We start from the raw sequence: 12,500 nt of genomic DNA, 5'->3' as shown, positions 1-12,500 counted from the left end.
TATAACAGACTCGAGAGACTACAGGGCAAATGACTCATTGTGACGACTCCTGCAAGAGACGCCAGGCAACCCTTCTAGGTCTAGGTTTTCATACAGCAATAAAAATAAAAAAAAACAGTCTGGACTCATCTTGTTTGACAGTAACTGTATGTAAATCACTACAAAAGAGGACAACAAAGTTAAGTGCAGAACTCAATTCAAAACAGACTGAATGAAATGAAAAATAATAAGAACAAAATTACAGCCATGCGGAAGTAGATCATTTTCACAAATAAACAGTGCTGCTTTATAAATTGATTTAGCTTGTAAATAAAACAGCTGCTTAAAATGTGGATAAACGGTTGTCTTCAAACAAAACTTTTTGGTAGCAAAGCATATTGGATATCCAAACATGTCCTTCATCTGCCAGTGCCATTAAAGTTCTTGGCAGAACAAATGGTACGCCAAATTACAACCCAGGGCTTTTGCTTCAGTCAGTCAATCAAAACCTGTATTTATCCAGGTAAGTCAATTGAGAACAAATTCTCATTTACAATGACCACCTGGCCAACGAGGTTCATGCCTTCGTGGCTCACAGTCACTCAAAAGGATGTGCTTCATCCTTTAATTGGTTTTAATTAAACTAAAAATAAAGCAGATAAATGTAATAAATACTGCCAAGTATGTTTCTTTCAACAACCCACAATTGCATTATAACTGCAGGCAAATCAATTAGAAATACCTTGACCCTTAGGCTGGATAACCTTTCTCCACTGCAGAATCTTGTCCTATTGACAACACTGGTTATTCATAGCTGTATCTGAAGAATTATCTACAGATTGACTGGTGAAGCACTTGCAATTTCTGAATGGTAAGAAGCCTACGCATGTTAAACCACGGAACAGTCTTATATAGGACTTTGCCAATACTGTTGAGAGACAGATTTGATTAAGCCATCATAAACACACTGTTTCCTCTCACATTTCTCTCTATAAAACATGGAAAATATGAATGTATGCTGCATAAAAACAAAACAAATAATCAGTGTGATTGCATGGACAAAAGACAAAATAATTCCTGAGGATTTCTGAAAACCCAGAATTGTTTTCAGTACAGGATTAACACAGAAAAGAAAGGGTTTTTAGAAAAGTAATTTTCTGTAAACTTGACCACCCGTACAAGCACTGAGTAGCATGGTAGTCTAGTGTTTTGTGTATTAAACTCCAGCTCGGAAAAGGAGTTTAAAGAGAGCTGGACGTAGTAAGAATCCCAAAAAGAAAATCTTAAATTATTAAAGCTTAACATGGCACATGTCTACCTGGCTGTTCATTATAAAAAATTAATCCCCAAAAGTAGATCCACAGAGACAAAGCTGTAGGATCGCCTTGGCACTCGGCTCATTCACTACAGAGTCTGATGAGCTCATTCACCAGACTACAGTTAAGAAAACAGTCCACACTGCCTAAATAATGTTTGATCCACGCATGTTGAAACCACTTGATTACCATCATATTTTCAAAATGTATCAGCAGATTGCTCGTGCACAAGTGGCATATTCTTCTTCCCTGGATCTTGGGAGAAACCTGTACCCGATGCATGCAGTCTTGTAGACTGTCTACTTAAAAAGTCAAATGTAAGAGTTGCCCCTGTTTAATATTTCTTTAAAAGGTAACAGCACGGGCTCCCGAGTGGCGCATCCGGTAAAGGCACTCCGCCCGGGCAGCAGGATGTGCTCGATAGCTTGGAGATCGCCAGTTTGAATCCAAGCTACGCCACTGCCAACTGTAGACTGGAGTTCCCAGTGGGAGGCGCACAATTGGCCATGTGCTGCCTGGGCGAGATAGGGGTTAGTTCGACTGGGGAGTCCTTGGCTCACCGCACACCAGTGACCCCTGTGGCTGGCCAGGTGCTTGCAGCCAGGTTGAATATTAATGGGACATTCCAAAAATTGGGAGAAAACTTACAAAAAATAATTGTTAAAAAAAAAAAAAGGTAACAGCAGCTCACCTTTTAGCATTGCTCTGCCAGTGAATCCTGCTAAGAGGTTCAGCAGCCCACTCCGTGCTCCTATGGATGTGGTAGCCTCTAGCAGCGCCCCGGTGATGTGGTCAGAGATGGATGTTCTTTGGAGAGTGGCACGGTACTTAGGCAGCACACGGTGGACACATGGCTTTATATGACAGCAACCTCCACCTCTCCTGCAGGCTACTGCTGAGACCAGGAGCTTTCTGGAAGGATGGAGCAGGTTCTCAAGGGCTTCCTCCCCTTCTTCACCTCTCAGTGCATCGTGGATCTGTAAACCCAACAATAAAACAACTTGATCAGAACTGGAAATTGTCCCTGCTGGAAAGTTGCAATGCAGGTTTATAACTGAATAGGGATAAAGAAGAACATTTTTAAAAAAGCAATGAACTCAATAGCACAGGTTTCTACTACAGTAGACAGCATTAACAAAATTCTTTGTCACGTGGACCAGTTTCTGTTCAAAATTTCAACAGAGTGTATTTTTTATTTCATGCATAATTATAAAACACTAAACTGTGATGTAGCAATACCAAATGGAATGTATACAATTCAAGAACAAACGCTTCGAAAATTTATTTTTCAATGTCTTTTATCAATGCAAATCCATGCCCGTTGCTAGGATACAGATATCAGAAACTGTACAGGTTTGATAGAAACCACCTTTATAAATAAACCAAATTAAATTAAGTTTTAAATACCAGTGATGTTAGTATAGCTATTTTGATTTCATGCTTAGGTACGATTGTAGCAGTACAAATTTGACTTGAAGAAAAATCAGATCAGCTTGCAAGCCACAATTTCCTAGTGAGAACATCAATTACCCTTTTTGTTCAAAGGATAACAACCAATTACACCTATTTAAAAAGACAAGCACCCCATGATATGCAACTAATTTGTTTCTAAATTGCCGGCATAACCCTATTTCTTTTCATGTCGTAGGGTATTTGCGCTGACTAACTATTCCAGCAAATGTAATTTTTTTCTTGAAAAGCTGAATTTGAAAAAAGGTGAACAGCAGAGGCTCCCTCTTCAACACGTCCTAAAATATATCTGAAGAGCAGCATTTAAGTGTATGAAGTCTACAGTCGGAGTGGTTATGCCTTCAGTCCTCAGCTATAAGGGGAGGAAAGGAAAGGTTGTCTTCTCCCAGTGAACTGGAACTCAGAATATTGAACACCTTTCAGGTTTTTCTTCTATGTGTCATACTTACTGTACACCAACCAGGATATGAGCTCACTGATCATGTTATACAGGTTCAGCCACATTATTGCCATTTTACCTGCAGCAATGTATAAATAGCTGATATATACAAAATACAACACTTCATAACATTTAGAACAGTGTCTTAGTAAGAAAGTCTGAGAAGCAATTTAAGGTCATATCTGTCATTGGGGTACTTTTCGATCTGAGAAATGTTGATTATTGGTTACAACAGTTAGTGAAGATATCAACAGGTATTCTGAGATACCATTTTCTAACCTCAGAGTTATGTTTTTAGCTTGGGTTCCACTACTCTTCCAAAAACAGAAACCAAGGTAAGTTTCCATAGAGGTTTGTCCACTCATGTGAAATGAGGACGGACTCTCAGCATAAGTAAACAATACTCCCAAAAAACGGACCATTGTTCTTTGCTTATAAGCAATACCGTTTTGTACAATGGTTGATTAAATGTGTATCTAACAAATTAAATACAATAACATTTCAAAGCCAGATGCATTTAATGATTTACTCTAGCCTAGGTTTCCCTTGCTTGGTAAGACTTTTCTCTGATATTCCCATCCAAAACATTTGTGAAGTCCTTTCACTTTTAGTTACTTAGCAACTAATTCACCGCTGTTTACTGTATAGCCTTGGAAAATTACTAAGGCTGTAATAACAAGCAGCCAGCAACTACTGTATCTAACATAAAAGCGAACACATTTAAGACATTTGTTAAAGCATTTCCAGGTGGTGGAACCATTCTAATGTCGAGAACATTCATCAGCAGATATGCTGGATAAGAGCCAACCTGAGGCACACCAACCTCATTTACACAGTGATATGGAAAAATAGAGCTTTGAAGATACAGTCCACCATTTGTAAAGCAGAAAAAATTTTGCATCATCATTTTTGTAAATTGAAATCAATGACCTGCAACGCTTAGGAGAGTAGCTGCAAGAGTTCATCTAAGATGCAGTTACAGTAAACTTTAAAATACAGTAACTACATGTAGTTACACTGTATTTGTGATGTACTAATATATACTACATGTAAGCATGCAAGTATAGTGATTGTAAAGATGGAACATCATACAATAGCACGTGTTTAACAACAAACATTCACTTTTAGTTTCATAAATAAAAGGTAAATGTAGGTACATTAAACAAGTTAAGGGACAAACCGCCCAGGTAATAAAGTATGGACTGCATCAAAGTGACACTATAAGCAATGCCACTGGCTGCATAAATGATGTGCAAAAGTTTATATACTGTAACAAAATATCAGGAGTATAGGATATGTGTCACTGCTAAAAGGGGAAAAAAGAACAACATTATCCAAATTGTACAGATTAGAAAGTAAAAAATATATTCTAGTTCTAATTCTAGTTCCAGTTGTTTAAAAACAGGGATGTTTGTGGGTTACAGGTACTGTATGTGTGATACTCTGCTGCCGGTCCACATCAACATGTGCTACTCCCTGTTAAATGGAAGGTTTAAAAGACCCTGTTAGTTTGAAGAAATAAGAAACCTGACCATCATACATTTTAAAAAGCAATATAAAAAACAAACAGACCCATTGTAAATAACTGTATAAAAAGTTAGGACACTACGATCGTGTCAATTAACTTTTTTAGAGAACTTTTACTAAAGTCAAGCGGGAACCCGGCAGATACACAGGTCAACCTAACCTGATATTATTAACATGCCTTTTATTTTCTACAGCGGTGATTTTGCCCTTACTCACCAAAATAATCTTCATAAAGTACACAATTTATAAACAGATCTAGTACTCAGCTAGCAGTACAGCATGACCTGAAAAAGCACAATGCATTTCTATTCCTTACCTGCAAATTGTATCCCCCCCCCCCCCCCCCCCGCCTTCCAAACGCAAAAAATAAAAAAGGAAAATAAGTTATATAACAGGGATGGCCAATCCTGGTCCTGGAGAGCCTCAGGGTCTTCTGGTTTTCCTTCCACCCGAGTTCTCAATTACTTCATTTAACCAATTGTTTTCTTAATTGGTCAACACTAACATGTTTCCTAGGTTTTTGACCACTGATGGTTTAAAGAGACCCATAAAACTTGCAGGATTGTGGCTCTCCAGGACCAGGATTAGCCATGCCTGTTATATAAGGTTGGAAATAGGGTTATGCACGCAATTCAGATTGTACAGGGAGTAATTGTAACTTGTTATTCAGTCCCCCAGTGGGATGATTGAATTAACTGTACTGTATTTGCTATCCAACAGATGCGACTGAAAGTGTGTTTGATTCCAGAGCATAGTAGAAACGGCATAGTTTGTCCACGTGCTTTGTCCTACATCACCACTTCCACTGCAGTGGCACTCTGTACCATGGTAAAATCCCATTTTAAGGAATGTTACTTACAACATTTGGCCACACTAGGCACTGTTTCCTATACAGAAATATTTTAGAAAATGAGGAGACAAAGAGAAGGTGATACCTTTTATTGGACTGACTAAACAATAATTAATCACAAACTTTCAAGGCCTCAGGAGGTCTCTACAACAGGATCTGAGGTATCTAAAGCTTGTGATCAAGCCAAGAAAAGGTATCACCTCTCCTTCTCCTTGCCCATCATCTCTGGACTGATACGGCTCTCATTTCACCTATCAACGACTATAGAAAATTAATAGAAATACAAACAAAACAAAAAGAGAAATCCACAGGAAAATCATGGGAAATGCTGTGATCTTTCAGCAATGTTCCACAAAAACATACCCCTTTGGTGACCGAGACTGAGATTCAACATCAAACAGTTTTCTCACTACAGTGCAGTATGTCTCAATGGAGGTTACATGTTATGCATATCCCATTTTAATAAGGGTTCGTACCACCACATACTGTAGCTGTTCTTTAAGAGCGTCAAGGGAATGCTTTGGTAACCACCCTTCATCACCTCTACAGCTGTGCAGGAAATCCCTATTCTATAATGTCTTGTGAAGTTCTGTAATGTGCTCCTAGATTCCCACTAATGTCCTTATGGAATCCTTTACATTGGCTCCATTGAAATTACAGCTACAAAGGGAGTAAGGTTCAGCCCCCCATTAAGAGATTTGACAAAAACAACAGCAGTAAGAGGCACCAACCCCATAGTGAAGTGAAGTCTTGCCAGTTTTTCTGCAGAACATAAACTCAAGAACAGTATTAATCCCAGGTAGTGTGGTGCCAGCGATCGCTTTGGCACACCATTATCTGAAATCTGCTCCATCTGTTCCTGCTTGTAAGGACTGCAGTTGGGTGGCATTGACAGAAGACTGTTATAAATTGGAAGTCTGGTATATCAGTGTCAAATGGCAACCTGATTTACTGTAAATATGCAAATATGCCTTGGTTTTGAACACAAGATCTGAAAAGTTACTGTAAATGCTACTGTAAAAATAATGTCAGGTTTGTTATATGCAACTTGTCACAAGATCTTAATGTATTATTATTATTATTATTTTTTAATCTAATTTATTTTGCTTGAGAAGATCTATATACATGCATGTTACAAATGCTCATGATTCAAAAGTCCAGGTTCCAGGCTTTAACAGACAGTAACAAAATTTATTTTGTCTACAGTTTACGTTATAGTCTACACATCACTGCCAGAATAATATTAAAACCCCATTGTGGAGACATAAACCCCACAGAACACGCAAGGGATCTTCTTGACAGGCAACTACTCACTTAAGACCACCTCCAGATAGGGTGCAGGGACTGAACGAAGGTTTTCCTGGACATCTGGGAAAACCTGGACTAAGATATAGTGCCAGCCGCCATGAATTCTTATGACACTAAAAGGACAGTGATGGGTCAATGAGATACTCCTTTTGTTACTGTACAACAGCCACAATACATGGGCTTTTCATGGCTATTTAAAAAAATATTCATATAGCACAGTATAGTAGAATATCTCTGTTGTAAAATTATACCCCTGTAGACCAGCAAAATATTTCTCAAAACAAAGGACAGAAGCACTTTATGGTACTAATGTGTTTAATGTATTTCAGATGTAATTTCTAACATTACACATGAAACCTGGTGGCAGTGATGCTTTTTCTGACAATATCTCTTTGGCATCCTAACGCTGCTGAGAAACTTTTGTGGCCTTATAACTTTTTGGAATGGAATGTCAAACAAAGTTTATATTTGAGAGAGCTTAATGGGCTTTTTGTATGGTTTTGTTTCACAATGTGGTCAAATACACTAATTCTTAAATGAGAGTGTCTGACCACATCGTCCAACAAAACCCTCCTATAGAGCCCTCTGGTGGACAGGGAACAACGCCAATAGGCCCATCAGCCTCTCTGTCAAAAATAATCTTTATTTAACATCTCCTTCACATGTTATGGCCACAAAACTTTCTAGTGGTTCAATTCTGGTGAAAATGAACAATACATACATTTTTTGGAATATTTCTCCAGGACTACAATAATAATGTGGTAATAAAAGTATTCTGAAGTGTAATTAAAGTGACTTTCATTACCATTAAAGTAACTTTCATTACCACTTAAAGCTGGTTTTTAAACAGAAACCATTTCCCAGAAAAATCTCAACTCATTTGCACATCCGCCCCTCAAAGGCATCCCGCTACTGCAATATGCTTGTTTTACATTCCCTCTCCCTGGTATGTCTAAATTGTTATTTTTTGTATTGATTTCGGTTTTGGTTTATTGAGGTTTCTCAGTGTGTACTGTATTTGTTCTATACATATAACACAAAATATCATAGTTTAACTTGCCCACACAATCCTACACTACTGCAACAATTGGTTTGATTCCATTGTTATACACTTTAGTAAAGTACTATAGCGAGGTTGTGAACCTTTAGAGTCCAAACAGTGCTTCTCAAAAGCTGGTAGTACAAGCACTCAGAAAGATCGATCAAGAACATAGTGTTTGCTCACATATGAAATGACAAGAGAGGGGATTCAGATACGGATTCCACCACAAGACCCCTATAAAACATATCCATATTTGAAGTAAAGCTGGCCCAGGCATAAAGAATGCTGTTTAATGGTTACAACATGCATAGCCAACATTTGCTTTGCAGTTCTCTTTTGTGAAAAGAGAAAAGGGTTGACTCATCACGTGTTTTTTTTAATTATTTTTCAGAATCTTCAAATAGCATATTTTTTTACAAACAGGAAAACTAGACAAAGCTCCAAAACACAGGGCTCCTGAGTGACGCAACCAGTAAAGGCGCTCTGCGTGGAGTACAGGATGTGCCCTATAGTCTGGATGTCGCCAGTTCGAGTCCAGGCTATTCCTTTGCCGACCGGGACGGGAGGTCCCAGTGGGCGGAGCTCAATTTCCGATCACAGCCCAGGGGTAGGGAGGGCCAGGTCGGCCAGGGCTTCCTCAGCTCACAGTGCACCAGCAATCCCTATGGTCTGGCTGTGCGCCTGCAGGCTTGACTGTGAGCTGCGTTGTCCTCTGACTCTGTACCTCATGGTGAGTCTGCAATGTGTAAAGGAGTGGGCAGCTGATGGCACAGGCTTCGGAGGACAGCGTGTGCTCGTCTTCGCCCCTCCCGAGTCAGCGCAGGGGCGGTAGTGGTGGGCTTAGCCTAAAAATAATTGGACATTAAAAAAAAAAAAGCTCCACAACACTAAACTATAATAGCATCTCTCATTTTGGTTAAAATGTCATATCTGAAACATCACCTTGTGGTTGTTGAAATCTCTGTTAAAGAAACAGGAATACATGTTTTTTTTTTTTTTTAAATATTAAAAAGGGACCCTTGTACCCCATTAAACCTTAAAATACATATTAAAAAAAAATAAATAATCCACACAGCTTTTTCATTATCAAGCGGTCTCAGAACAGTTAATTTATTTGTTCAAGTATGTACTTTTGAAAAGCACATTTTGAGAATTAAACTTATTTTTCAAGTTCTAGGTTCTAGGACAAGGTCGTATTTCTAAGTTCTTCAACAAAAAAAGGCAATTCCATCAATAGCTCAAGAATCCAATAAACTTTGAAGAGCTGTACATTATGATCCTTGGAAAGTTGAGGCAACATCATGTTTAATCAGGTGGGTGCAAAGGCAGAACATTATTGGTATAGCTCTTATATAGAGACCAACTGCTGTGTTCAGCCTTTGTCACTTTAATTAAGTGGATTATTCCCCAAAGCAATTTAATAATGCTTTGTTATGTCTATTTCCACCAAGCATGGTACCCTTCTGTACTGATAATTCAACAGCAACAAAATGCTGGTTTGTGCTGCAAGGTTTTTATTCCTGCATCCTGGCGCTCAAGATGGTTTCTATGGAAACAAATTAACAAGACAGGACAGCAAAATTGTTTTGTTATTTTGAAAAGGAGATTGCAGGTCTTGTGTACTGTACAGAACCTTATTGTACATGTCCAATGTGCAGTGGTGTTTTTGGTTGGGAATGCTGAGAACGTTGGATACTCAACTTATCCAGGATCTGGATTTGAAGGAACAGATCTGCAATGTGACCCCCTTAGATGAGAACATCCTTAAACTGCTGCTCAGAGGTTTCACCCACTTAAGGGCTTCACACCTGCTGAAACCTCTTGCAGGTGGATCTGCCACATCTCAGGCATCCAAATTGAGACTGAAGAGACTAGACTTAAATTAGCTTCATGGAGCTCAAAGATAGTTCCGATACTTATAATAAAAGAATAATATAGATATATATTATAGATATAATAATATAGAATTGTCTTCACTGCTTCAGAACAATCCCATGCAATCTCTGGCTCTCTGAGCAGCTGCCTACTGAAGTATTGACTGACTGATGACACATTTTTATTTTATATTCTCCTTGATATAAAAATGTGTTAAGACAATCAGAAACTATTTCAAATAAGACTCTAAAATCAACCAGCTCGAAAACATTATTATTATTGTTATTATTATTATTATTATTATTATTATTAAGGATTGAAACTAGTGGCCACCATTTACTGTGCAATATACATAGTTTCATCTACTCTTGCCATGTGGAATTTATTTTCTCTTCTCTTTGTTGAAACAAGACACCAAGAATGTCATACATTCTTAGAACATAAGAAAGTTTACAAACGAGGAGAGGCCATTCGGCCAGTCTTGCTCGTTTGGTTGTTAGTAGCTTATTGATCCCAGAATCTCATCAAGCAGCTTCTTGAAGGATCCCAGGGTGTCAGCTTCAACAGCACTACTGGGTTTCCAGACTCCCACAATTCTCTGGGTAAAACAGTGCCTCCTACTTTCTGTTCTGAATGCCCCCTTATCTAATCTCCATTTATGACCCCTGGTCCTTGTTTCTTTTTTCAGGCTGAAAAAATCACCTGGGTCAACATTGTCAATAACTTTTAGAATTTTAATGCTTGTATCAAATCGCCGTGTAGTCTTCTTTGTTCACGACTGAATAGATTAAATTCTTTGAGCCTGTCTGCATATGACATGCCTTTTAAACCCGGAATAATTCTGGTCACTCTTCTTTTTTGCACTCTTTCTAGAGCAACAATATCCTTTTTGTAGCGAGATGACCAGAACTGGACATAATATTCTAGATAAGGTCTTACTAATGCAATGTAAAGTTTTAACATTACTTCCCTTGATTTAAATTCAACACTTTTCACTATATATCCGAGCATCTTGTTGGCCTTTTTTATAATTTCTCCACATTGTCTAGATGAAGACATTTCTGAGTCAACATAAACTCCTATGTCTTATCCATAGACTACTTCTTCAATTTCAGTATCTCCCATATGATATTTAAAATGCATATTTGTATTTCCTGCGTGCAGTACCTTACACTTTTCTCTATTAAATGTAATTTGCCAGTCATGAATGCTGTCTAGATCATTTTGAATGACCTTTGCTGCTGCAACGGTGTTTGCCACACCTCCTATTTTTGTGTTGTCTGCAAATTTAACAAGTTTTCTTACTATATCAGAATCTAAATCATTAATGTAGATTAGGAATAGCAGAGGACCTAATACTGATCCCTATGATACTCCACTGGTTACCTCGCTCCATTTTGGGGTTTATCCTCTAATCAGTACTTTCTGTTTTCTACATGTTAACCACTCCCTAATCCATGTGCATGCATTTCCTTGAATTATCCATTGTCAATGTTGCATCCTCAAAAAAATCAAGCAGGTTAGTTAGACATGATCTCCCTTTCATAAAACCTGTTGACTGACTCCTAGGATACTGTCACCATATAGGTAATTTTCAATTTTGGATCTTACTATAGTTTCCATAAATTTACATAATAGAAGTCAGGCTTACTGGTCTGTAGTTACCTGGTTTGGTTTTGTCTCCCTTTTTGTGGATAGGTATTATGTTTGCAATTTTCCAGTCTGCTGGTACAACCCATGTCAAGAGACTGTTGCATGATCTTGGTTAGCGGTTTGTAAATAACTTATTTCATTTCTTTGAGTACTATCCAGCCCAGGGGATTTGTTTATTTTAACACTTCTGCCTCTGTTATTCTAAAGTTATTTAAAACTGGATAGGAACAGGTCGACATGTAGTGCATGTTGCCCATTTCCTCCTTTGTAAAAACTTGTGAAAAGTAATAATTTGTTATTGTTTTCCTCTTCATCTATGATTTTGCCATTTGTATCTCTTAGACATCTGACCTCCTCTTTGAACGTTCTCTTGCTGTTATAATATTGGAAACACTTTTTGGAATTAGTTTTAGCTCCCTTAGCAATGCTCATTTCTATCTCTCTCTTGGCCTTTCTAACTTCCTTTTTGACTTGTGTTTGCAGTTCCAAGCACTCTTTCTGTGCACTTTGTTCTTGGGCCCTTTTAAAACGCAGTGTAAAGTGCCTTTTTTTCTCAGAATATATTTTTTAATTGATCTATTAAACCATTTTTTTAGATTTAGATGGGTCTACTTTTGGTATATAATTGTTTTGCGCCTCTAGTACTACATTTTTAAAAAACATATTTTTTTTCCCCCGTTGACGTTTTCTCTATTTTACTCCACTCTACTTCTGTTAGTCTCTGTTTCATACCTTCATAGTTTGCCTTTCTAAAATTGAAAGCCTTAGCTTTCATCATTACTTTTTGGGTTTTAAAAAGCACTTCAAATGAGACTGTGATGTGGCCTGAGTTTGGCAATGGCTCTCTGACCTCTGTTTTAGTTATTTTGTCTTCATTATTTGAAAAGACTAAGTCAAGGCATGCTTCCCATCTAGTCGGTGCCTTGACAAATTGCGTTAGGAAGCAGTTATTTGTCATTTCCACCATTTCAGTTTCATTTGTGGTGCTCCTCACCGGGTTCCCATTTTATATGGGGGAAGTTGAAATCCCCCATTAATATG

The 12,500-nt window shown here is 38.0% G+C and overlaps 1 protein-coding gene across 8 annotated transcripts in view; it reads right to left on the bottom strand.

Moving 5' to 3' along the window:
- LOC121321848 (1-phosphatidylinositol 4,5-bisphosphate phosphodiesterase epsilon-1-like) overlaps positions 1-12,500 on the bottom strand; it is a 121,026-nt gene that overhangs the window by 51,044 nt on the left and 57,482 nt on the right. For all 8 annotated transcript variants that reach the window (XM_041261133.1, XM_041261130.1, XM_041261125.1 and 5 more), the window contains exon 3: positions 1,987-2,272. In XM_041261133.1, the coding sequence (XP_041117067.1) occupies positions 1,987-2,272 (286 nt within the window). The remainder of the gene's footprint in view (positions 1-1,986; positions 2,273-12,500) is intronic.

The sequence above is a fragment of the Polyodon spathula genome, chromosome 10 (assembly GCF_017654505.1).
Source record: "Polyodon spathula isolate WHYD16114869_AA chromosome 10, ASM1765450v1, whole genome shotgun sequence".
Classification (NCBI taxonomy): Eukaryota; Metazoa; Chordata; class Actinopteri; order Acipenseriformes; family Polyodontidae; genus Polyodon; species Polyodon spathula.
The sequence above is the reverse complement of the archived record's forward strand: the minus strand, read 5'-3'. Positions and strand labels throughout refer to the sequence as shown.